The sequence below is a fragment of the Amblyraja radiata genome, chromosome 7, assembly GCF_010909765.2.
Source record: "Amblyraja radiata isolate CabotCenter1 chromosome 7, sAmbRad1.1.pri, whole genome shotgun sequence".
Lineage (NCBI taxonomy): Eukaryota > Metazoa > Chordata > Chondrichthyes > Rajiformes > Rajidae > Amblyraja > Amblyraja radiata.
Genome location: NC_045962.1, coordinates 66,051,211 through 66,074,819, shown reverse-complemented (window position 1 = coordinate 66,074,819; position 23,609 = coordinate 66,051,211). Strand labels below are relative to the sequence as shown.

General features: G+C 41.1%; 1 protein-coding gene and 1 pseudogene across 1 annotated transcript; both read right to left on the bottom strand.

The window, feature by feature from the left end:
• Positions 1-16,235: 16,235 nt before the first annotated feature.
• On the bottom strand, positions 16,236-16,414 carry LOC116975698 (annotated as a pseudogene).
• Positions 16,415-17,114: 700 nt separating this feature from the next.
• LOC116974894 (uncharacterized protein K02A2.6-like) lies at positions 17,115-22,059 on the bottom strand. The gene is made up of 2 exons (XM_033023506.1): positions 19,860-22,059; positions 17,115-18,541 (listed from the first exon to the last, which is right to left on the bottom strand). Exons 1-2 carry the CDS (start codon positions 22,057-22,059, stop codon positions 17,115-17,117), a joined length of 3,627 nt encoding a protein of 1,208 aa, XP_032879397.1.
• Positions 22,060-23,609: the final 1,550 nt, after the last annotated feature.

Genomic DNA, 23,609 nt, shown 5'->3' with positions numbered 1-23,609 from the left:
AGGATTGAGGATGACATGCTTCCACTTCAGTTTGGCTCTTGAATGGATGACAAGACCAATATGGAAACCATAGCTTTTTCCAGCAATAGTTTGTGAGGTGGTACACTCTGGAATGGACAGAAATTCAGCTGTCTACAGAAATTCATCTCTTTTCTTATGTTCACATCACTATGGAAAGTCATAATTTTAAACAAGGGGTCCTCAACAGAACTAATCTCAATGTAGACCAGTGTCAAGCAAGGCTGGTTCATTTTCCAATTACTTATTACAAACTTTCTCACATTAAATCAATAAAATTTGACAACAGATACATAGACAATAGGTGCAGGAGTAGGCCATTCGGCCCTTTGGGCCAGCACCACCATTCAATATGGTCATGGCCGATCATCCAAAATCAGTACCCCGTTCCTGTCTTCTCCCCATACCCCTTGATTCCGCTAGCCCTAAGAGCCCTATCTAACTCTCTTTTGAATGCATCCAGTGAATTGGCCTCCACTGCTTTCTGAGGCAGAGAATTACACCAATTCACAACTCTCTGTGTGAAAAAGTGTTTGCTCATCTCAGTTCTAAATGGATTACAGAAAATCTTGGCTAACTACTTGAGACATCTGAAAGCATTGCAAAAAGGTTTGTGAGATCCAACGTGTGTACACAAGGCATTCTATAACCAGGCAAGATGAGCTTGCCCATAATACTGCTGATAAGAGCCATGATGAGCTAATATCACTTTAGTTCAGAATTGGGCAATACTTTCATGTTTGCAGTTTTCAAAATCCTCAGTACTAAGAAAAATTCCTGGAAGGACCTCTGATTAATTTGACAGAGACACAGGCTCAGTAAAACCTATAAAACCAACACATTTAAGTTTATTTTCTTTGGGAGAAAGGAAGTATTGTAACTCTGTAACCTTGTGAACAATAAATGTTGCTGTCAGCCTGTTTTGTTTCTTTCTTCAAGATTGGATCATTTGACTAACCACTTGTAGGCTGAAACAACATTGAAAGAAATGTTGATGCAATATGAGAGAACACAGCTTGTTTTGAGCTTTTCTGTTGCTTTTTTAGTTTAGTTTAGTTTAGAGATATAGTGCGGAAACAGGCCCTTTGGCCCACCGAGCAACGATCCCTGCACATTAACACTATCATATTACAAGGGCCAATTTACGCATCTTTCCAACTTTCCTTGCCCCCTTTCCCAACACCCCCCCTCCCCCCGGATATTTTGCCGAGAATCACCAGTGTTGGAGCTCCGTCCAGCGTGGCCTGTTGTTTTCAGAAGCCGTGGTCTCCAGTAAGAAGCAGCCGATTCAGAAACTCCAAGCCGCAGGGTGTGTTCCGATCCGTTCCGACACCTGAATTTCAATCATTCTGGCGAGAGGGCCTGTACATCGGAGGGTTCTCAGCCCCGACTATGGGTGAACAAAGAGGAAGATAACTGAACTTTATTGCCTTCCATCACAGTGAGAAATGTTGATTCCATTGTGGTGGATGTTTATGTTAAAGACATGCTTTATTTTAATAGAAGGTTTAAGCAGTGTAATTACTATTTTTTTGTCTCACTCTTCATAGTTGTATTACCAAGTTGAATGCAGGTGAAGTTTTTTATAGTAATTTAATGAACAACAGAGGTGTTAACTAGAATAACTTATCCTGAATTATATTGCAAATATAACATGCCCACATTGCTATACATCCTTTGGGATTCTCTCCAAGTTTACATTTTTTCACAGTTTTGAAATAACTGCAGTCCATGAATTCAATAGGGGAAAATGTATTTTAAGTGGTATTGGATTCCAGTCTTTATCGTGGAAATAGCACATAATAAAACTTATGTTTATCGCATTCCATGTGTGATGGTCACATATCCTAATGTGCAATGAATATGAACAGTACCATCAATTGTTGTGTAACGTTTATTTGAAGGCTCTGTGCAACAATTGTGCAAAGAAATAGCGTGGACCTACCTCAGAAAACAATGAAGTGATGAGATGTATTGAAAAAAATATACTTCCCAAAATCACTTGGTCAACTTTGTTCCAAAAAAATATACATATCCCTTTGTAACTTAATTGTAATGTATGGTAGACAAAAATGCTGGAGAAACTTGGGTGAGGCAGCATCAATGGAGCAAAGGAATAGGTGACAATAGACAATAGGTGCAGGAGTAGGCCATTTGGCCCTTTGAGCCAGCACCGCCATTCAATGTGATCATGGCTGATCATCCCCAATCAGTACCCCATTCCTGCCTTCTCCCCATATCCACTGACTCCACAATTTTTAAGAGCCCTATCTAGCTCTCTCTTGAAAGCATCCAGAGAACCTGCCTCCACCGCCCTCTGAGGCAGAGAATTCCACAGACTCACCTCTCTCTGCGAGAAAAAGTGTTTCCTCGTCTCTGTTCTAAATAGCTTACTCCTTATTCTTAAACTGTGGGTTCTGGTTCTGGACTCCCCCAACATCGGGAACATGTTTCCTGCCTCTGGCGTGTCCAAACCCTTAACAATCTTATTTGTTTCAATGAGATACCCTCTCATCCTTCTAAACTCCAGAGTGTACAAGCCCAGCTGCTCCATTCTCTCAGCATATGACAGTCCCGCCATCCCAGGAATTAACCTTGTAAACCTTCGCTGCACTCCCTCAATAGCAAGAATGTCATTCCTCAAATTAGGAATTTGACGTTTCGGGTCAAGACCCTTTTTCAGACTTTAATGTATGTTTTGTTAAATTGTTAGTCATAGTATTGAACATGGTAGACCAGTTGCATATCAGGTAGCAGGCACGCAGAAAATGAATGTCTGTGTCTTTCTGACCCTCTCTTTCTGTAAAGCAATTTGTTCGTTTAACCTACTGGTTATCCTCTCGTGTTGAGATACAAAGCATGAGAAGTTCTGATGGAGAGCACTGCATCTGAGTATCAAATAATAGGCAAGATTCCTCCCAATTTGGATAAGATGTGAACATTGACTGAATGAGCTTTGTGATGTATGCAAGACAATACACAGCCGAAGAAAACAAGACCCTCTGGCTATTGGATTTGCAGGCAAAAAACCTGTTGAAAGAATTGAGAAAGAAACAAAAACATAATTCTGCTGGCTAAAATGCCCATGCAAGATAAACCATAATGTACAGAGATAAAGGTGCCACTGTCTTTCTTCGCCCATAATGGCATTGTAAATAAAACTGTACAACAGACTAAATGCATTACAACCACAAGGCAAACCGCCTGGAAATAAATCCATTAACTGTTTATTTTATCAAGCACAGGAGCCAGAAGAATCCTTTGATACTTTATTCACGAGGAAAAACTGTTAGTAGCTCACTGCAGAATTGCAGATTTGAATGAGTTGGAGTCACAGAGTCAGAGAGCTACAACACATGGAAACAAGCCTTTCAGCCCACTTTGTTTGTGCCGACCATTCTGGGCTCGTCTCATTTGTCTGCATTTGATTTAGTTAAAAGCGATCAGATTGCTTGCAGTGTTTAGGGGTCTATACTTGGGGAAGAGCTACTGAGAAAGGTTTAATCGTAGAAAAGTACCCACGGACAGGTAAAACTGTGGAAGCACCCAGAGCTAGGCTACAAATGTTAGTGAATCCAACAAATTGCTTAGTTAAATAAAATAACTTAAAGCCAGCTGGAAATGTTGGTTGGCAGACCATCAGAAGCAAATACATGTAGTGAGGAAATGAGATGAAAAACAGAAAAATATGAAAGTAAATCAAGAAGCAAATAATGTGAAGGGCAACATTACCAGATGGAGGATAAAAATACTTCTCATATGGGAAAAAAAAGTGTGCCCAGTGGGGATTGTAAAATTATTTCTATGAACAGAGTACAATGAAGACATAGAGGGAAGGAGCCTTGCAGGGATAGATTATGGTCAAAGAACCAGTAACAGTTGAACAAAATATACTAGGTGCCAAATGAGATCAATTCTGCCAAGAACTAGAGTGTTGGAAACACTCAGGAGTTCAGATAGCATCTGTGGAAAGGCAGACATTTTACATTTCAGATTAAAAGCCCTTCATCAGACCTGAAACATCAACTCAGTTTTTATTTCAGATTCCCAGCATCTATAATCTTTTGATTTTAAATCCTGTAAAAGTATTACTTGAAGGGCAACCAATGGTATTTGAACTTGACTCAGTAGCAATGTGTAATACCTTCTCAAAACATCAGTCTGTCTAAAAACAACACAATAATCACTGATATGGCCTCAGCTACAAACGAATTCAACAAATTCTTTGTTGGTGTTGGTCCTGACTTGGCCGGAAAAATTGCAAAGACTGGTAGCAGCGATGGTGTAGAAAGTAAAGAGATATATGTAAAGGATACAATATTTATAAGAGGGACTGAAGAAAAAGAAATTATTGACACTGTAAAAAAACTCAAAGAGTAAGAAATCCACAGACTGTCATGATATTGACATGTTTACAGTTAAAAACATTATAGAATGCATAGACCTCTGACTCACATTTGTAATCAGTCCCTTCAAACCGGTGTATTTCCCAACAAAATGAAAACAGCTAAAGTCATACCAATATATAAAACTGGAGACAAACATGTACTTTCAAATTACAGACCCATTTCACTGCTTCCACAGTTCTCCAAAACACTGGAAAAAATATTTTACACAAGACTGGACGAATTTATCACCAAACATAACATACTGTACGAACAACAATATGGTTTTAGAGCTAACAGAACAACTTCATTTGCAATTATTGAATTTATAGAAAAAATTACTAAGGCAATAGAAAATAAAGAGTATGCAGTAGGGATTTCTTTGGACTTAAAAAAGGCATTTGACACCGTAGACCACAAGTTATTAATAAAGAAACTACAAAGATATGGCATTAGAGGCATCGCACTATCATGGCTATCCAGCTACCTACAGAACCGGGAACAATATGTCAAAATACAAAACCATAAATCACAATTACTGCAGGTTACGTGTGGGGTGCCCCAGGGCTCAGTGTTAGGGCCATTATTATTCATTTTGTATATCAATAATATATGTGAAGTGTCAAAAACTCTTGAAACTATTCTCTTCGCTGATGATACTAACTTACTCTGCTGTGGAGACAACTTGGAACAGCTCCTGGATAGTATGGAAAAGGAATTGAGCAGGATGAAGATCTGGTTTGACGAAAAGAAACTCACATTGAATTTAAGTAAAACAAAATTCATAATATTTGGAAATCGATCAACCAACACGGAGAAAAAGCTCATGATAAATGGCACAGAAATAGAAAGAGTATCTGAAATAAAATTTCTTGGAGTATTAATTGACAACAAATTAACTTGGAAACCTCACATAAATTATATTAAAGCCAAAATATCCAAATCAATTGCAATACTGAATAAAGCCAGAGACCTACTAAATCAAGCCTCCCTGTATATGTTGTACTGCTCCCTCATACTCCCATACATGATCTACTGTGTGGAGGTATGGGGGAACACATACAAAACAAATACACATCCAATCTTCATCCTCCAAAAAAGAGCAATACGAATTATACATAAAACCACCTACAGACAATCAACAAAACCATTATTTATCAGACTAAAAATATTAAAATGTCAAGATCTGAAGATAATAAAACTATCCAAATTATGTTCAAAGCAGCTAATCAGCAATTGCCTTGTAATATCCAGGGGTTGTTCCAATGGAGAGAAAGCAAACACAACCTGAGAGGAACCTATATATTCGAAAAACCGGCAATAAGAACTAATGCAAAACTCCATTGTGTTACAGCAAAGGGTGTTAGTCTCTGGAATAACTGCCATGATGAGCTGAAAAAATGTAAGACTCTATTCAAACTAAAAACACTCTTCAGAAACAAAAGATTGAATGGTTATGAGCTGGACCAGTGATTTTCTTTTCTGTTTGGTTATTTCTTGTTTGTGGACTGTTCAACAGATTTTGGGTCCATTTGTTCCCATTATTTTGTTTTTCCATGAAAATGTATAGAAAATAAGAGGGGGTAGGACCAGAAAAGTTTTCGAACTTCTTCTTACCCCTTTTGAACATGAACGATATTATTTGTATTATTTGAGTTACTTATTTGTTTGTTTTCCTTTGTGTTTTCTTTTCTTTTTTTATTGCTTACAAGTTTATTTGTGTTTGTATTTTTTAACATGTTCAATAAATTAATAAAGTAAAGTAAAAGTAAGTCTCTATGCTGAGGACTTTAAATCTATGCGTCATGTTCAAGACTGCATTCAAATTGTCTGGGTGATCTTTTCAGATCAACTTAACAAATAAAGAATTGTGTGCGGTGGATTTCAGCAAAGCTGAACAGAATGATGACATTCCTATTCTTGGAAGTAATGCAGTAAATGGGATTGCTAAAGGGAAATGACAAAAGGATCCTGCAAAAGATAGTGAAAAGAAGATGGACACAAAATGGGCACCACCCTCCAGTCAAAGACTGGTGAATCTGTGGAATTCATTGCCACAGACGGATGTGGAGGCCGTCAATGGATATTTTTAAGGTGAGGATTGACAGATTCTTGATTAGTAAGGTTGTCAGGGATATGGGGTGAAGGCAGGAGAATAGAGTTGCGGATAAAAGATAGATCAGCTGATTGTCTATGGTGTAGTCAGGATCCAAGAAAGAAATGCAGAGTTTTTACATAGAAACATAGAAACATAGAAATTAGGTGCAGGAGTAGGCCATTCGGCCCTTCGAGCCTGCACCGCCATTCAATATGATCATGGCTGATCATCCAACTCAGTATCCCGTACCTGCCTTCTCTCCATACCCTCTGATCCCCTTAGCCACAAGGGCCACATCTAACTCCCTCTTAAATATAGCCAATGAACTGGCCTCGACTACCCTCTGTGGCAGGGAGTTCCAGAGATTCACCACTCTCTGTGTGAAAAAAGTTCTTCTCATCTCGGTTTTAAAGGATTTCCCCCTTATCCTTAAGCTGTGACCCCTTGTCCTGGACTTCCCCAACATCGGGAGCAATCTTCCTGCATCTAGCCTGTCCAAACCCTTAAGAATTTTATAAGTTTCTATAAGATCCCCTCTCAATCTCCTAAATTCTAGAGAGTATAAACCAAGTCTATCCAGTCTTTCTTCATAAGACAGTCCTGACATCTCAGGAATCAGTCTGGTGAACCTTCTCTGCACTCCCTCTATGGCAATAATGTCCTTCCTCAGATTTGGAGACCAAAACTGTACGCAATACTCCAGGTGTGGTCTCACCAAGACCCTGTACAACTGCAGTAGAACCTCCCTGCTCCTATACTCAAATCATTTTGCTATGAAAGCTAACATACCATTCGCTTTCTTCACTGCCTGCTGCACCTGCATGCCCACTTTCAATGACTGGTGTACCATGACACCCAGGTCTCGCTGCATCTCCCCTTTTCCTAGTCGGCCACCATTTAGATAATAGTCTGCTTTCCTGTTTTTGCCACCAAAATGGATAACCTCACATTTATCCACATTATACTGCATCTGCCAAACATTTGCCCACTCACCCAGCCTATCCAAGTCACCTTGCAGTCTCCTAGCATCCTCCTCACAGCTAACACTGCCCCCCAGCTTCGTGTCATCCGCAAACTTGGAGATATTGCCTTCAATTCCCTCATCCAGATCATTAATATATATTGTAAATAGCTGGGGTCCCAGCACTGAGCCTTGCGGTACCCCACTAGTCACTGCCTGCCATTGTGAAAAGGACCCGTTTACTCCTACTCTTTGCTTCCTGTTTGCCAGCCAGTTCTCTATCCACATCAATACTGAACCCCCAATGCCGTGTGCTTTAAGTTTGTAAACTAATCTCTTATGTGGGACCTTGTCGAAAGCCTTCTGGAAGTCCAGATACACCACATCCACTGGTTCTCCCCTATCCACGCTACTAGTTACATCCTCGAAAAATTCTATAAGATTCGTCAGACATGATTTACCTTTTGTAAATCCATGCTGACTTTGTCCAATGATTTCACCACTTTCCAAATGTGCTGCTATCCCATCTTTAATAACTGACTCTAGCAGTTTCCCCACTACCGATGTTAGACTAACTGGTCTGTAATTCCCCGTTTTCTCTCTCCCTCCCTTCTTAAAAAGTGGGGTTACGTTTGCTACCCGCCAATCCTCAGGAACTACTCCAGAATCTAAAGAGTTTTGAAAGATTATTACTAATGCATCCACTATTTCTGGAGCTACTTCCTTAAGTACTCTGGGATGCAGCCTATCTGGCCCTGGGGATTTATCGGCCTTTAATCCATTTAATTTACCCAACACCACTTCCCGGCTAACCTGGATTTCACTCAATTCCTCCAACTCCTTTGACCCGCAGTCCCCTGCTATTTCCGGCAGATTATTTATGTCTTCCTTAGTGAAGACGGAACCAAAGTAGTTATTCAATTGGTCCGCCATATCCTTGTTCCCCATGATCAACTCACCCGTTTCTGACTGCAAGGGACCCACATTTGTTTTAACTAATCTCTTTCTTTTCACATATCTATAAAAACTTTTGCAGTCAGTTTTTATGTTCCCTGCCAGTTTTCTTTCATAATCTATTTTTCCTTTCCTAATTAAGCCCTTTGTCCTCCTCTGCTGGTCTCTGAATTTCTCCCAGTCCTCCGGTATGCTGCTTTTTCTGGCTAATTTGTACGCATCATCCTTCGCTTTGATACTATCCCTGATTTCCCTTGTTATCCACGGATGCACTACCTTCCCTGATTTATTCTTTTGCCAAACTGGGATGAACAAATTTTGTAGTTCATCCATGCAGTCTTTAAATGTCTTCCATTGCATATCCACCGTCAACCCTTTTAGAATTAATTGCCAGTCAATCTTGGCCAATTCACGTCTCATACCCTCAAAGTTACCTTTCTTTAAGTTCAGAACCATTGTTTCTGAATTAACAATGTCACTCTCCATCCTAATGAAGAACTCAACCATATTATGGTCACTCTTGCCCAAGGGGGCACGTACAACAAGACTGCTAACTAACCCTTCCTCATTACTCAATACCCAGTCTAAAATAGCCTGCTCTCTCGTTGGTTCCTCTACATGTTGATTTAGATAACTATCCCGCATACATTCCAAAAAATCCTCTTCCTCAGCACCCCTGCCAATTTGATTCACCCAATCTATATGTAGATTGAAGTCACCCATTATAACGGTTTTGCCTTTGTCGCACGCATTTCTAATTTCCTGTTTGATACCATCTCCAACTTCACTATTACTGTTAGGTGGCCTGTACACAACACCCACCAGCGTTTTCTGCCCCTTAGTGTTTCGCAGCTCTACCCATACCGATTCCACATCCTGCAAACTAATGTCCTTCCTTTCCATTGCATTAATCTCCTCTCTAATCAGCAACGCTACCCCACCTCCTTTTCCTTTCTCTCTATCCCTCCTGAATATTGAATATCCCTGGATGTTCAGCTCCCAGCCTTGGTCACCCTGGAGCCATGTCTCCGTGATCCCAACTATATCATAGTCTATGGTGTAGTCAGGATCCAAGAAAGAAATGCAGAGTTTTTGTGTGAGATGTTTTGTTCAATGGATGGCACAGTGGTGCAATAGTAGAGTTACTGCCTTGCAGTGGCAGATACCTAGGTTTGATCCCGATTAAAGCTGTCTATATGGAGTTTGTATGTTCTCAGTGACAGCATGGGTTTTCTCTGAGTGCTCCGGTTTCCTCCCACACTCCAAAGAGGTACAGGTCTGTGGATTCATTGGTTTCTGTAAAATTTAAATTTTGCATACGATAGTGCTAATGTACAGAGTGAACGCTGGTTGACGTGGACTCGGTGGGCCAAAGGACCTGTTTCCATACTGTATCTCTAAAGTCGGAAGCCTAAAAATAATTTTTTTGTTAGTTGAACTTTTTGCTATTCATTTGGTATCTTGGTAAATGATTCTAAGACACTCATGTCATTTTAGCACACATTTTCATGAGAAATTTCAACCTGTGAAAAAGGATTAGACTAAGCACAATTGTCCAAACTCAAATATGTACCTGTGTTTTGTCACTCTGATTTATTATATCACTTTTCTAAGTACAGAATGTACTGCAATGTCCAACATTGCCTCTTGTGAGAATAGATTTTTTAAACTGTGGCTCTGTGAAAATATCAATATTATATCATGGTGTTTTAGATCTTTCTTTTCACTGAGGTATTAATAGTGTAGATTGGTTTATACATGAAAGCCAATCATAGTAGAATAGCATCGTTAACTCCGCCCTACTGTATGATTCATACTAACACCCACTTCCTACATTAGTCAGTCTTGGAAGCAGTCACGATGTACTAACAACTAACGACCTGCAGTACCTGTATAATATGGATACTGATTAAAGATGATCTTGAACTTCAGATTGTGAACTTTGGCTATTTACAAATAGTATCTGTATTAATTGTATCTGCAATATATGCAGATTTTGACTATATGAATAAAATGTCTTAAAACCATAGAACAGTACAACTCTGAATGAAATGTTTCTCTCCATCAAGTTTGTGTCAGTTTTGTGCCATTGGTTTTAAGATCTTATAATAAGATACTGCAGATACTGGTTTATACCAACGATAGACACAAAATGCTGGAGTAACTCAGGCAGCATCCCAGAAAACAAGGATAGGTGACGTTTCAGGTCAGAACTTTTCTTCAGACTGATTGTATGAGGGGGCTGGAAAGGAAGCTGGAAAAGAAAAGGGGCAGGACAGGGGATGGCTGGTAACAGGTGAACACGGGTGAAGGGATTATTCAGTAGGTAGATTGTTGGCCAGAGATGATGAGAAAGGTATGGGCCCGAGACGATAAGGCATTGCAAATTGTAAAGCTCAGGGATAGAAAAGTGGCAAATTGTGTATCTATTATAAATGGTAAAACTTAGGGGGGGATGAATCCAATGTGAGGTCAGCCAAGTTTCAGGAGAGAGGATAGACACAAAATGCTGGAGTAACTCAGCGGGACAGGCAGCATCTCTGGAGAGAAGGAATGGGTGACGTTTCGGGTAGAGACCCTTCTTCAGACAGGAGAGAGGATCTTTTCTTTGATCTTTTTTGAGCTTCACCTCTTTTAAGCCATGATCAGATTTGTTTCCAGATGATTATTGAATATGGTTGTGCTACTTTTTTTCAGTAAGTTGTTAATCTAAAAGGTGGACCATCCAAATTTGTTGAGTTATTTTTAAGGCAGAAATAAATAGTTTTCTGCTCAACAAGGGGATGAAAGTGTATGTGTTAATGGTGAATGTAAAGATCAGGCACGATCTTGTTAAATAGTGGAGCAGGCGTGAGGATCTGACATTACACTGGCTCTAAATTGACTTATTGATATGGTATTAAGCAAATAATGCATTGGTCTTTATTCAAGTGTGTTGGAGTTATCCAGAAAACAAGCTGTGCAATAATTATTGTCAATAGATTTCTGCGGTTGCTTCACCATTTATATAAATAAATAAAAGTCTTATTACTTAAATGCTTTATCTTTGTTTTTTCCTGTTTTCTAATCATTTATTCATTTTATAGTTTGCTACACAAGATATATTTAATTTACATTTCCTGATTTCATTTTGTTTGATACACATACTTCCATTAAATACATGCTTATTTTTTTAACTAATTGCTAGAATCTCTTGAGAAGTTCTAATTCCCAAATAGATTTTATTTTATTTGAAATCCATAAGCAATTAGCAGCTATCATTTTGCCTTTTTAACAAAAATATATTTTGCTCTTTACAACTCTACTGGATTACAAACATTAGCCCACGGCCTTGCATCTAAACAAAAATATAGGCCATCAAACACATTATTTTTATGAATCCCCAGCTAATTGTGTCTGAGCAATGTGTCTGGAAAGGCAATTGGTAATTGGTAGAATTCTTAAATACATTATCTTATCAGGTTGAAATATCTCACAACTTAAAATTATTTTCCATATTTTGGTCTCAATCAAATAAAGAAATCCTGGAGTTCTATAATTTTACTTTGTGATTGCTTTATGAATTAACAATTATCCACAATGTCAAACAAGCAATTCTCATGGAAAATACCACTTCCAATCCATTTTCTTAATTTTTATGGGTTCTTTTTGATTTATTAATGTAGGTCCAAATCAGCAAATTTAATTGTGAATAGCAGGAAAATTAGGATTTCAACATATGAATGGTATACAAAATCATTGAAAGATAAGACACTGGTGATTGAAGTGTCACATTTAGTTTTGATCACCCTGCTGTAGAAAAGATGCCATGAAGCTGGAATGAGTGCTAAGATTTAAAAAGATTTTGCCAGGATTCAAGGGCCTGATCTATAGGGAGAGAATGGGCAGACTAGATTTTATTCATTGATGCTCAGGAGGCAGAGGGGTGATAGAGGTGTATAAAATAATGAGGGGAATAGATTGATTAAATGCACTCCAGGGTAGGGGAAGCAAAAATCAGAGGCGCATAAGTCCAGTGGAACATTGACAGTGGAAAGATTTAATAGGAAACGAAGGAGCACCATTTTCACACAAAGGGTGATGGGTATATGAATTAAGACATGTGGATAGGCACATGGACAGAAAGAGTTAAGATGATTTGGGCCAAATGTGGCCAGATGGGACAGGCCGAGACGTGGCATTTTGGGCAGCATGGATGAGTTGGATTGAAGAGCTGGTTTCTAAAAAAAAATTGGGCTGTAAGAATCCAGCCTCAAAAATTTAACGGTCTCGTCCATAACTCCCTGCTGTTGGAAAAAGCACTGTGTAAAAATCTTTCTTAACAGTTGCTATTGCCTGTTAGTTGGTAATCAATGAAGATTTTGTAGATAATTAGATGTGCTTTTCATCACCTTAATTCTGCATGACTGGTTCAAAGGGATCATTTCCAAAGCCATCACAACTTGATATTGTTACCAGGTGTTTAATTAAATATTGAATTAAAATTTGAAATAGCTAACATCTACTAAAATGCCAAAATAAATATAGCATTTGTATTTGGCTATGGAATATTCCCTGCCATGGAAAATGGCTACACATCAGCTGGAGAAGAATTTGGTTAGACTGAGCACCACAGTGAACAACTATTGCATATGGAAATATTACTCACCTGCTTTCTGATATTCGGGGCTCCACAACTTTCACTTCTGCACATCTGACCTCCTACTTCACTGCTTGACTCATCAGTGAGTTTAAGGACAGTTCCAGATCATACTGAATTGAGGGACTTACAGTAATTTTCATCTGCTCCCTCAGCTTTACCTTACTGTGGCCGGTGTACAAGCAGAAAACTAGTAAGATTAAACGAGAACTTACCAGTTTGAAGTTTGATCTGTATTTTATGAGGAGTTATGATGAGGGATTACGTGAAGAGCCCGCTCAGCACGCATGCGCGACATACTTCAAAGCAGCTGTGTGGAATCACAGACAGACACAGTTATTGAAATAAACATAGTAAAGAATAGGAGACCTTAGTTATCAGTTTGACCCATATTATTGAGGGTGGGAGCGGAGGGCATGTAATCCCTCATCGTCACTATTCATAAAATACAGATCAAACTTCAAACTGGTAAGTTCTCGTTTAAACTTACTATTTTACTTCGGAGTCACGTGAGTGACTATGTGAAGATTTTAAAGCTCTGTGATTTCAAACCGTGTAACAGTTCATACTTCACTCGCTGCCGAAGTCTTCGAGGGAGGAAGTATGTTATCGTAATCAAACGTGAATCTGTTTGTAAAAACAATAATGGTGTTATTAACAACAACAAGACCAAATGCTCCCCCGGGCTTAAATTATATATTTTTTGCAGATTCTTTTTCTGCAAACGATACAGGTTCTGTCAGTAGTTTGTTATAAAAGTTTGGAATGTATACTCCCTAGACATCCCGCTGTAGCCAGGATGTGGTCCATTGGGACGTCCATCCTCTTAGTCACTGATGTGGATGCTATCCTGGTGGAGTAAGCGTTACGTTAATATGTACTCCAGCAACTCCCAATACCTGCTTGAGCCACTTGAGATAGTTTGGCTCGTCACCCGACCATAACGTTTCTTGTGGCTGACCCATAAGGCTTTTTCTCTCCCTCGAGGATTACTTATTGTGTCGATGTAGTTCAATAAGTGGGTCATGACACATAACCGTGGTTCAGGTGGGTATGCCCGGAATTCCATAACTAGACCTGATGTTCTTGGTCTGCTCTGTTTGCCCAGTCCCTAATGGTAATGTAACATGGTGTAGTGGACCATATTGTCCAATCATAGTGGATGGAAGAAACTGGACTCTTTGTGCTGAGTCAAGGCCATCAGCATGTCCCTTCAGGGTGGGCTGTTCCAGGGTGAGGGACCTGGCTGGTGACCATCCCCTAAGGTACGTCAGGTCCATACTGACATCCCAGATTTGGGTGTACCTGGGTCTGGGGAATTAACCTCTCCTAAATTTGATCACCAGCGGGAGGTACCCTATGGCCTGTGGTCCTGGTGCCCGAGTTAAGTAGGCTGACAGAGCCCTTCTGGCTGAATCCTTCATTGTGGTGAAGACCTGCCAGAACTCCAGTACAGGTTTGTTGTAGTTGAATATGTAGTTCCTGTATTTGAATGGTATCTTCCCACTTCTTGATGTTCGCCAAGTATGTTCCCTAGTGGATATGCGATGGGATGCTATCCTTGTGTTGATAGCGCTATTGACAATCCAGGCCCAGCAGAGGTCTTCCCAATTCTGCAATCCAGGCCCAGTGATGGCCTTTTTAAATCTGCAATCCAGTAGTTTAATTTATCGTGACATGTGCGTAGTACCCGACTGATGAGGCCGTAGTACCTGATGAGGTAGGAAAAAAGGGGAAAAAACATAGATTAGATTCCCCCCTCATGCTTCCTAATTCAGTGGGAATTAATTCATTGCCCCTGCCTCAAATTTGGTTTCTTGCGACATACATCGGTATGTGGAGAATTCAATTGAATACAGTGAGATCGATTCGGATTCGGATTCGGATTCGGATTCAATTTATTGTCATTGCACTTTTCAGTGCAACAAAATGGTTTAGCCTGCAGTCATAACATAGAATAAATAACAAACACTCAACACAGTTTAAAGTCCCAAAGTCATTGTCTCTTCCCTCCTTGTTCTCCCTCTGCGCTGAGGCAATCCAAGCCTCCGATGTTGTGACCCCGCCGGGTGATGGTAAGTAAGTCCCGCGGCTGAATCCGTGCTCCGCGAACGGGCCGGTTCAAACTCCGCGGCCCGGGGCGGTCGAAGCTGCCGCCCTCCAGTCCAGCGGACGCAGCTGTAGTTGCGGGAGCTCCGGAAAAACAGGTCACCACCTGTGACCTGCGAGCTTCCGATGATGTCGTCTACTGGCCCGCGGCAGAGCCTCCGAGGCTCCAAAGTCGGGTCGGAAGTTGGGTCAACCACAGCCCCGAAGTCGGCCAGCCTTGCATTGGTAAGTCCTGGCTCTGCCTCCGCAGCCTCGAGGTCGGTCGCAGTTGGAGGCCGCCAGCTCCGCGATAGGCCTCAGCACAGACGGAAACGGAGACGGGGGATACGACAGGAAAGGTCGCATCCCCCCCCGAAGGAAGAGTCAAAAAACATGTTACACCCACCCCCCCCACACATACACAACTAAATAAACCGAAATAAACTGTAAAAACGGGACAAGAGAAAACAAAAAACAGAAAAGACAAACGGACTGCAGGCGAGCCGCAGTTGCAAGGCAGCGCCGCCACTTCCGGAGATATCGGGTGTTCCATATTGCTTTGTAATTCCAGAAATACTTGGGTTTAATATGTCTGTATACATTATTTAGCTCACCTAGTAGGTAAGTTTGCTGATGGTCGTATATTTTTGACGACCTGTAGTTTCCAATTGTTAAATAAATGTCACATGATATCGATTTATTCTGCCCAAGTGGTTTGTGTATGTCACTACTGTGATGTTGTTAATTATAAACGAACATGCAAAATGGTGCACTGCAGGATAATATGCTTTGCCAATAGAGCGTACTCAAAATTCCCAAACTAGGTTTTATGCCTAGTGTCTATAGTGATGACGACTCCAGATAGTCCATATGCCACCATGTTTTGGGTGTGGGTAGTTTGAACATTAGCACCTAGCCTTAATGGAAGGTTCAAGTTAAGTAGCTGGAACAGCTGCTACTAACTCCCAATACTCTTGCCACTGTTGAATGGTAGGTAGATACCAATAATTGTTACAGGTTGTGTCATACTGACTCTCCTATGCCAAGTTAGAGATAAGTGGGTAGAGTGTTGAATACCAGATAGTCAACAGTAGAGGATTTATATTTCAAGGTACTGCAATAGTGGTTGATGCGTGGAGTGGACGGAGCAAGCCCCTCCCCATCTCCCTGTTCCAAATCAATTGATATATGGTCCCTTGATAAGGGATGAGTCAAAATAAAACCAACAACAACAGATACTCCGCTTGATCTTAGTCAAGGCTGAGAGCAATGGTTTCAATCGTAGATATATCTGGATAGCATGACAAGCTCGGCTAAAAGAATAATAGCTAAAGCTGTGATAGCTTTACCCATGGATTAGTCGTTGTTAATATCATTGGAACATGCCATGACGATAGTTCCTTAATATAGCCAGGGCTGGAACCAGTTTGGCTGTAATAGCCATAGTCAATAATTAATACTGCCAAGTTATCTCCAAGTTTTTTGAATGGGTACCGAATAGTAAGCATCTTTTAAGTTGATGTCTACCATTAAGTATGCTTGGAATGAAAAGTGTTAAGTACTGGAGTCAGATACTTAAATAACCATCGAGAAACCATCAGGTAAAACCAACGTGCCTTTAATCATGGTTTCAGAGGGGGAAAGGAAGAGAGAGTGCTAACACTACCACCAGGGGTTTTATACTAAGCAAGCCCCCTTTGGTGGCTACCGGTATTACAATAGGTGTATGATATCACTTAAAGGGGCATAAACCACAATCCTCCCCCTTTAAAACCCTTAGTTTTACACAAAAACTAAGGGGAAAAGTACACCATACCTACAACAGATCATATAATAGATGATAAAATTACCTTATCACCTTCATCTTATATTTTGCAAGCACAATATAATAACACCATCACCAATACGTGAGGGAAAAAACAAAAACAAACACACACAGGAAACATCACTTAGTCAGTCCCGTATTCAATGTCAAAGTTCATCAATCAACCTCTGTGGCGGCCTTGATATTCTGGTTGAGCGTCTTAATACAGATTCTACAGGCGAACACCGCACTTCCGAGCTAGGGAACACCTGTTTTGGTATTGCAACCACCTGGTCAGGAACCTGTACTGCTACTTTAGCTGGTGAAATATCCAACGAAGGCATAGGTGCTTCTTTGGCAGCTAGAACAGGATAACAAGACATAGGCACAATAGGTTCCAATTCCTTATTCGACCATTGGCCCCCCATTGATACTGGCTGATCCGAAGCACTTAACCGAGTTTCCAGATGAGGAGCAATAGTAGACTGTACGATTTGATCCACATGCCGGCGAATCTGGCCATCGGCCGTGTTGACTGCATACATTAGAGGTCCTTGTACCTCCGCAACAACTCCCGGCTGCCATTTCTGGTTTCTATAATCGCGGGCAAGTACAGCTTCACCAACCTGGAAACTCCTGGTAAGACGTTGAGGTGCACAATGGAACACTTTCTGTTCCACTTGTCTTCTAAGATCAGGACGAACTAAGTCCAATTTGGAACCCAACTGTCTGTTGAAAAACACCATCGCAGGTGATTGACCTGTTACAGCATGAACTGCATTTCTATAGTTGAACAAAAAATTGTCCAATTTATGTTGCATAGGCAGATCCTCATGTTTCATTGCTTTAAGCGCCTTCTTAAAGGTCTGTACAAAACGCTCCGCCAGTCCATTTGTTGCTGGATGATAAGGTGCCGACGTACAGTGTTTAATGCCATTAGTCTTCAGAAACTTCTTAAAGTCTTCAGATACAAATTGAGGCCCGTTATCCGAACATATTTGTTCAGGCAAACCATACCTTGCAAAAATTGTTCGTAACGTCGCAATCATCTTCTGAGACGTAGTCGAGGACATCTTTATAACCTCTGGCCATTTCGAATGCGCATCTACTACCACCAGGAACATAGACTCTTGAAAGGGTCCTGCATAATCAATATGAACCCATTTCCATGGACCAGACAGCCATTCCCATGGATGGATAGGGGCCAATGGAGGTGTCTTCTGCTCAAGCCGACAGCCAGAACAATTTTTGGCCAATTCCTCAATCTGGCCATCAATACCTGACCACCATACATATGCACGAGCCAGACTTTTCATCTTAGTGCATCCTAGATGACCAACGTGTAGTTCCTCCAAGATTTGTTTCTGTAACTTTTGGGGGATCACCACTCTAGAACCACACATCACGGTACCCCTGCACGTAGACAATTGTTCTCTTCTTGCTGAATATTGAGGAAAACGAGAATCTCCTTCCGCTGGCCACCCTCGTACTGTTACATCATATACCCCTGAAAGAGTCCTATCATTCCTTGTCTCACGCTCTATACGTTTGTTATCCACTGGCAACACTTCACAAATGGACATATGAAACAATTCTGCAACATCAGTCATTGGTACATCACTTACAATCGGTAATGGCAATAAACCATATAATAACCATATAACAATTACAGCACGGAAACAGGCCATCTCGACCCCTCTAGTCCGTGCCGAACACATAGTCTCCCCTAGTCCCATATACCTGCGCTCAGACCATAACCCTCCATTCCTTTCCCATCCATATAACTATCCAATTTATTTTTAAATGATAAAAACGAACCTGCCTCCACCACCTTCACTGGAAGCTCATTCCACACAGCTACCACTCTCTGCGTAAAGAAGTTCCCCCTCATGTTACCCCTAAACTTCAGTCCCTTAATTCTCAAGTCATGTCCCCTTGTTTGAATCTTCCCTACTCTCAGTGGGAAAAGCTTTTCCACGTCAACTCTGTCTATCCCTCTCATCATTTTAAAAACCTCTATCAAGTCCCCCCTTAACCTTCTGCGCTCCAAAGAATAAAGCCCTAACTTGTTCAACCTTTCTCTGTAACTTAGTTGCTGAAACCCAGGCAACATTCTAGTAAATCTCCTCTGTACTCTCTCTATTTTGTTGACATCCTTCCTATAATTAGGCGACCAAAATTGTACACCATACTCCAGAATTGGCCTCACCAATGCCTTGTACAATTTTAACATTACATCCCAACTTCTATACTCAATGCTCTGATTTATAAAGGCCAGCACACCAAAAGCTTTCTTTACCACCCTATCTACATGAGATTCCACTTTCATGGAACTGTGCACAGTTATTCCCAGATCCCTCTGTTCACCTACATTCTTCAATTCCCTACCATTTACCATGTACGTCCTATTTTGATTTGTCCTGCCAAGATGTAGCACCTCACACTTATCAGCATTAAACTCCATCTGCCATCTTTCAGCCCACTCTTCCAACTGGCATAAATCTCTCTGTAGACTTTGAAACTCTTCTTCATTACCCGCAACCCCACCTATCTTAGTATCATCTGCATACTTACTAATCCAATTTACCACACCATCGTCCAGATCATTGATGTACATGACAAACAACAGTGGACCCAACACAGATCCCTGTGGCACCCCACTCGTCACTGGCCTCCAACCTGACAAACAACCATCCACCATTACTCTCTGGCATCTCCCATTCAGCCACTGTTGAATCCATCTTGCTACTCCACCATTAATACCCAACCATTGAACCTTCTTAACCAACCTTCCATGAGGAACCTTGTCAAAGGCCTTACTGAAGTCCATATACACAACATCCACTGCTTTACCCTCATCAATTTCCCGAGTAACATCTTCAAAAAATTCAAGAAGATTAGTTAAACATGACCTTCCAGGCACAAATCCAATCTTGACAAACTATCTGCATTCCCATGCAACTTTGTGCCTCTATACTGGATGTCATAACGATGTGCACCCAAAAACAAGGCCCATCTCTGCAAGCGCTGTGCCGTCATCAAGGGCACCCCCTTTTTTGGATTAAATATCGAAACCAACAGCTGATGATCCGTAATCAATGTAAATTTCTGTCCATATAAGTAATGATTAAATTTTTTAACACCCCATACAAGGCTAAGAGCCTCCCTATCAATTTGGGCGTAATTCTTTTCAGCCGTGGACAATGACCTTGATGCAAATGCAATTGGTCGTTCATGACCCCCTGGAAACTGATGTGAAAGCACTGCACCTATACCATAAGGAGATGCATCACAAGCCAGCTTAATTGGTATTGCTGGATCAAAATGTGCAAGCACCTTCCTTGATGTAATCAAGGCCTTACTATCAGCAAATGCCTTCACACATTCCAACGACCAATTCCATTTCACCCCTGATTTTAACAATCCATTTAATGGATACAGGATAGCAGATAAGTTTGGCAAAAATTTATGATAGTAATTTATCAGTCCCAGAAATGAGCATAACTGTGACACATTCACCGGAGCTGGCGCATTTACCACCGCAGCAATTTTGTCTGGTGATTTATGCAACCCATGTCTATCAATCAAATGTCCACAATACGCCAGTTGTTCCTTGAAGAAGTCACACTTGGCCTTGTTAGCCCTAAGGCCATAACGTTTTAACCTGCCCAACACCCGTTCCAAATTGGAGAGGTGTTCTTCCACCGTCCTACCTGTGATCAAAATATCATCCAAGTAACATTGGGTACCTGGAATACCTTGCAGCACCTGCTCCATGGCTCTCTGCCACATAGCCGGCGCCGAAGCTACCCCAAAAACCAACCTATTATACCTATACAAGCCTTTATGCGTATTAATCGTCAGGTAATGTCTGGAAACTTCCTCTACCTCCATCTGCAAATATGCTTGTGCCAGATCTATTTTAGAAAAATGTTGCCCTCCTGCCAATGAGGCAAAAATCTCATCAATCTTTGGCAATGGATATTGTACTACTTTTAACACTGGATTCACTGTAACTTTAAAATCACCACAAATACGTACTTTCTGTGCTAATCCCGGGCCATCCGGCAAAGCCTTTTTCATAACCGGCACAATAGGTGTAGCCCATTCACTCCAATCTATCCTTGAGAGCACTCCTTGTTGCTCTAAGTTATCTAATTCAGCTTCCACTGCTGGTCTAATTGCAAAAGGTACTGGTCGAGGTTTAAAAAACTTGGGGGCAGACCCCTCAGTAATTGATATAGTAGCTTGAATACCAACCAACTTGCCAAGTCCTGATTGAAACACCTCTGGAGCTGTTGCCAACACTTCAGCCAATTTACTTTTTGAGGGTCCTATTAACCCCCGCTCCCTATGCTTTACTTCAACCAATTTACTTTGCAAGGGCCCTGTTAACCCCAGCTCCCTGTGCTTTAATGAGTGAATAGTTGACCAATCAAATTCCAGTCTCCTAGCCCACTCTCTACCCAGTAATGGCCGTCCGCCTTCCCTCAGCACGTATATAAACAGATTCCTCACTGTCATACCATTGTACTTGGCTGATACCTCAATCCTTCCTTTTGGCCTAACCTTTTGACCCGTATAAGTTTTTAAAGCAATATTAGTCTTCTGCAACCGTTCTTGTGAAAAATACCTATAATAATCCTTCTCATTTATCACCGTTAACGCTGAACCAGTATCCAATTCTAGTTTCAATGAAACTCCTGAAATGGTCAACATTACCCACATTGTATCCAGTTCTGTCGAATTCTGCACTGCTTTAATCTTTAAGCAACTTACTTCTCTTGCTTCTAAGTCTGAGTCACTACAACTGCTGCTTACACTACTTTCCCTAACTTCATGGACTAACTTGGCCTCAGCCCCCAATGTCCTTGCTCTATAGTGTTCACTTCTACCAGGCTTCTTTGACCTACAAGCCCGTATAATGTGACCCACTTTTCCACATCCATTACATATTTTATCTTTAAACCAGCAATCTTTCTGATGGTGAGTGGTTTTTCCACACCGGACACATCTCTCAGCCTTTGGTAATAATTTATGGGTTTCAAACTCTGGACTCTTCTGTTGTATGGCCGCCGCACCCTCTTGGGCTTTCTCAAATGACATAGCCATTTCGATCCACAAATAAATCTATCCCGTAATGCTTGATTTAAAAAATCATCAAATTTACAAAATACAGCTAATGTTCTTAGCTCTGCCAGAAATTGTGCCACAGTTTCTTCTAACTGCTGGTCCCTTTTATAAAATGCAAAACGCTCAGATAAGAACAATGGTGCTGGATTCAAGTGTTCCTTTAATTTATCAGATATCTGTTTAAATGTTGCATTTGCAGCTTTTGTAGGATGTAACAACCCCTTTGCTAATCCATAAGTCTTAGCACCCATATAATTCAATAAATTCACAGCTTTCTTATCCTCTGCTATATCATTAACAGTACAGAAAACATCAAATCTTTCCAAATATGTGTCCCAAGTCTCTAAGTTGCTCTCGAAGATTCCAAATTTTCCTTTTATTGCCATGTTGCTCATCAATTAGCTTCAATAAAATTTGTAAAACTTGTAAAATGGCACCCTTCTCTTCCGTTTTTAGGCGTGCCAAAAATGGCGGTTCCCGCTTTTGCACCCTTCTCTTCCGGTTTTTAGGCGTGCCAAAAATGGCGGTTCCCGCCCTGTCTGCGCCCTTCTCTCGCAGCGTTTCTTTTTCCTGGACCCTCTAGGTCCGTTTCCAACCAGTCTCTTCAGCCTCCATCGGGTATACAGGCCTCTTTAACTGCTGAAACTGGAAAACCCCCACCGGCACACTATGCACACTATGCACTACCGACGGTATTCACCCCAACTACCAATGCGTTCCTGGGGCCCGCTCTCCGAGGTCACTTCTCCCCCTTGACTGCACTTTGCCCCAACACTCACAACTTTGGAGCTCCAGTCCAGCCTCAACCACACACCCGCCTCTACCAAGCTTCTTTGCTTTGGGAGGGTGCGGGGAGCGTTCTCCACTCGATCTTTCAGGATGCCGAGGTTGGTAAGACATCAGGGTTCTTTAATCTCGTCGCCACTGTTAAGTACTGGAGTCAGATACTTAAATAACCATCGAGAAACCATCAGGTAAAACCAACGTGCCTTTAATCATGGTTTCAGAGGGGGAAAGGAAGAGAGAGTGCTCACACTACCACCAGGGCTTTTATACTAAGCAAGCCCCCTTTGGTGGCTACCGGTATTACAATAGGTGTATGATATCACTTAAAGGGGCATACACCACAAAAAGGTTGGCAGTTTCAATATTCCAAGTGTGGCCTGGCGAGATACTCAAGTGGCAAGTCAATGACGGTGCGACATATACCATGTTGGGATTTTTAGAGCCAAAGGTTCATACTGGGTTTATTATGACCCCTTGATATCAATGATGGCGACATTACCATCTTGGTTAGTTGGTACCAAAGGTTCATATAGGCTTCTATATGACCCCTGTGTAATTATTACCCCCAGTTGCTAGTCCCTCATGTTCTTATTAGTGGGAGGGTAGACCCCTAGGGTGCATGCTGTACTGGTATTGTATGTCCCTGGGAAGGGACATATCAGCTATAAACTGATAAGGCAGTTACTAGTAATCTTAGCCAAAAGGCCGAGCAGGATGGGATCTAATTTAATTTTATCCTTGAA

What these genes read in the sequence shown, in the direction of transcription:
- LOC116974894 (XM_033023506.1), bottom strand. Translation starts at nt 22,059, where the DNA reads ATGGCTATGTCATTTGAGAAAGCCCAAGAGGGTGCGGCGGCCATACAA. An exon ending in ATTGGATTTGTGCCTGGAAG is followed by an intron (nt 18,542 to 19,859) that starts GTCATGTTTAAC and finishes CTGATGTTGCAG; the next exon opens with AATTGTTTCATATGTCCATT.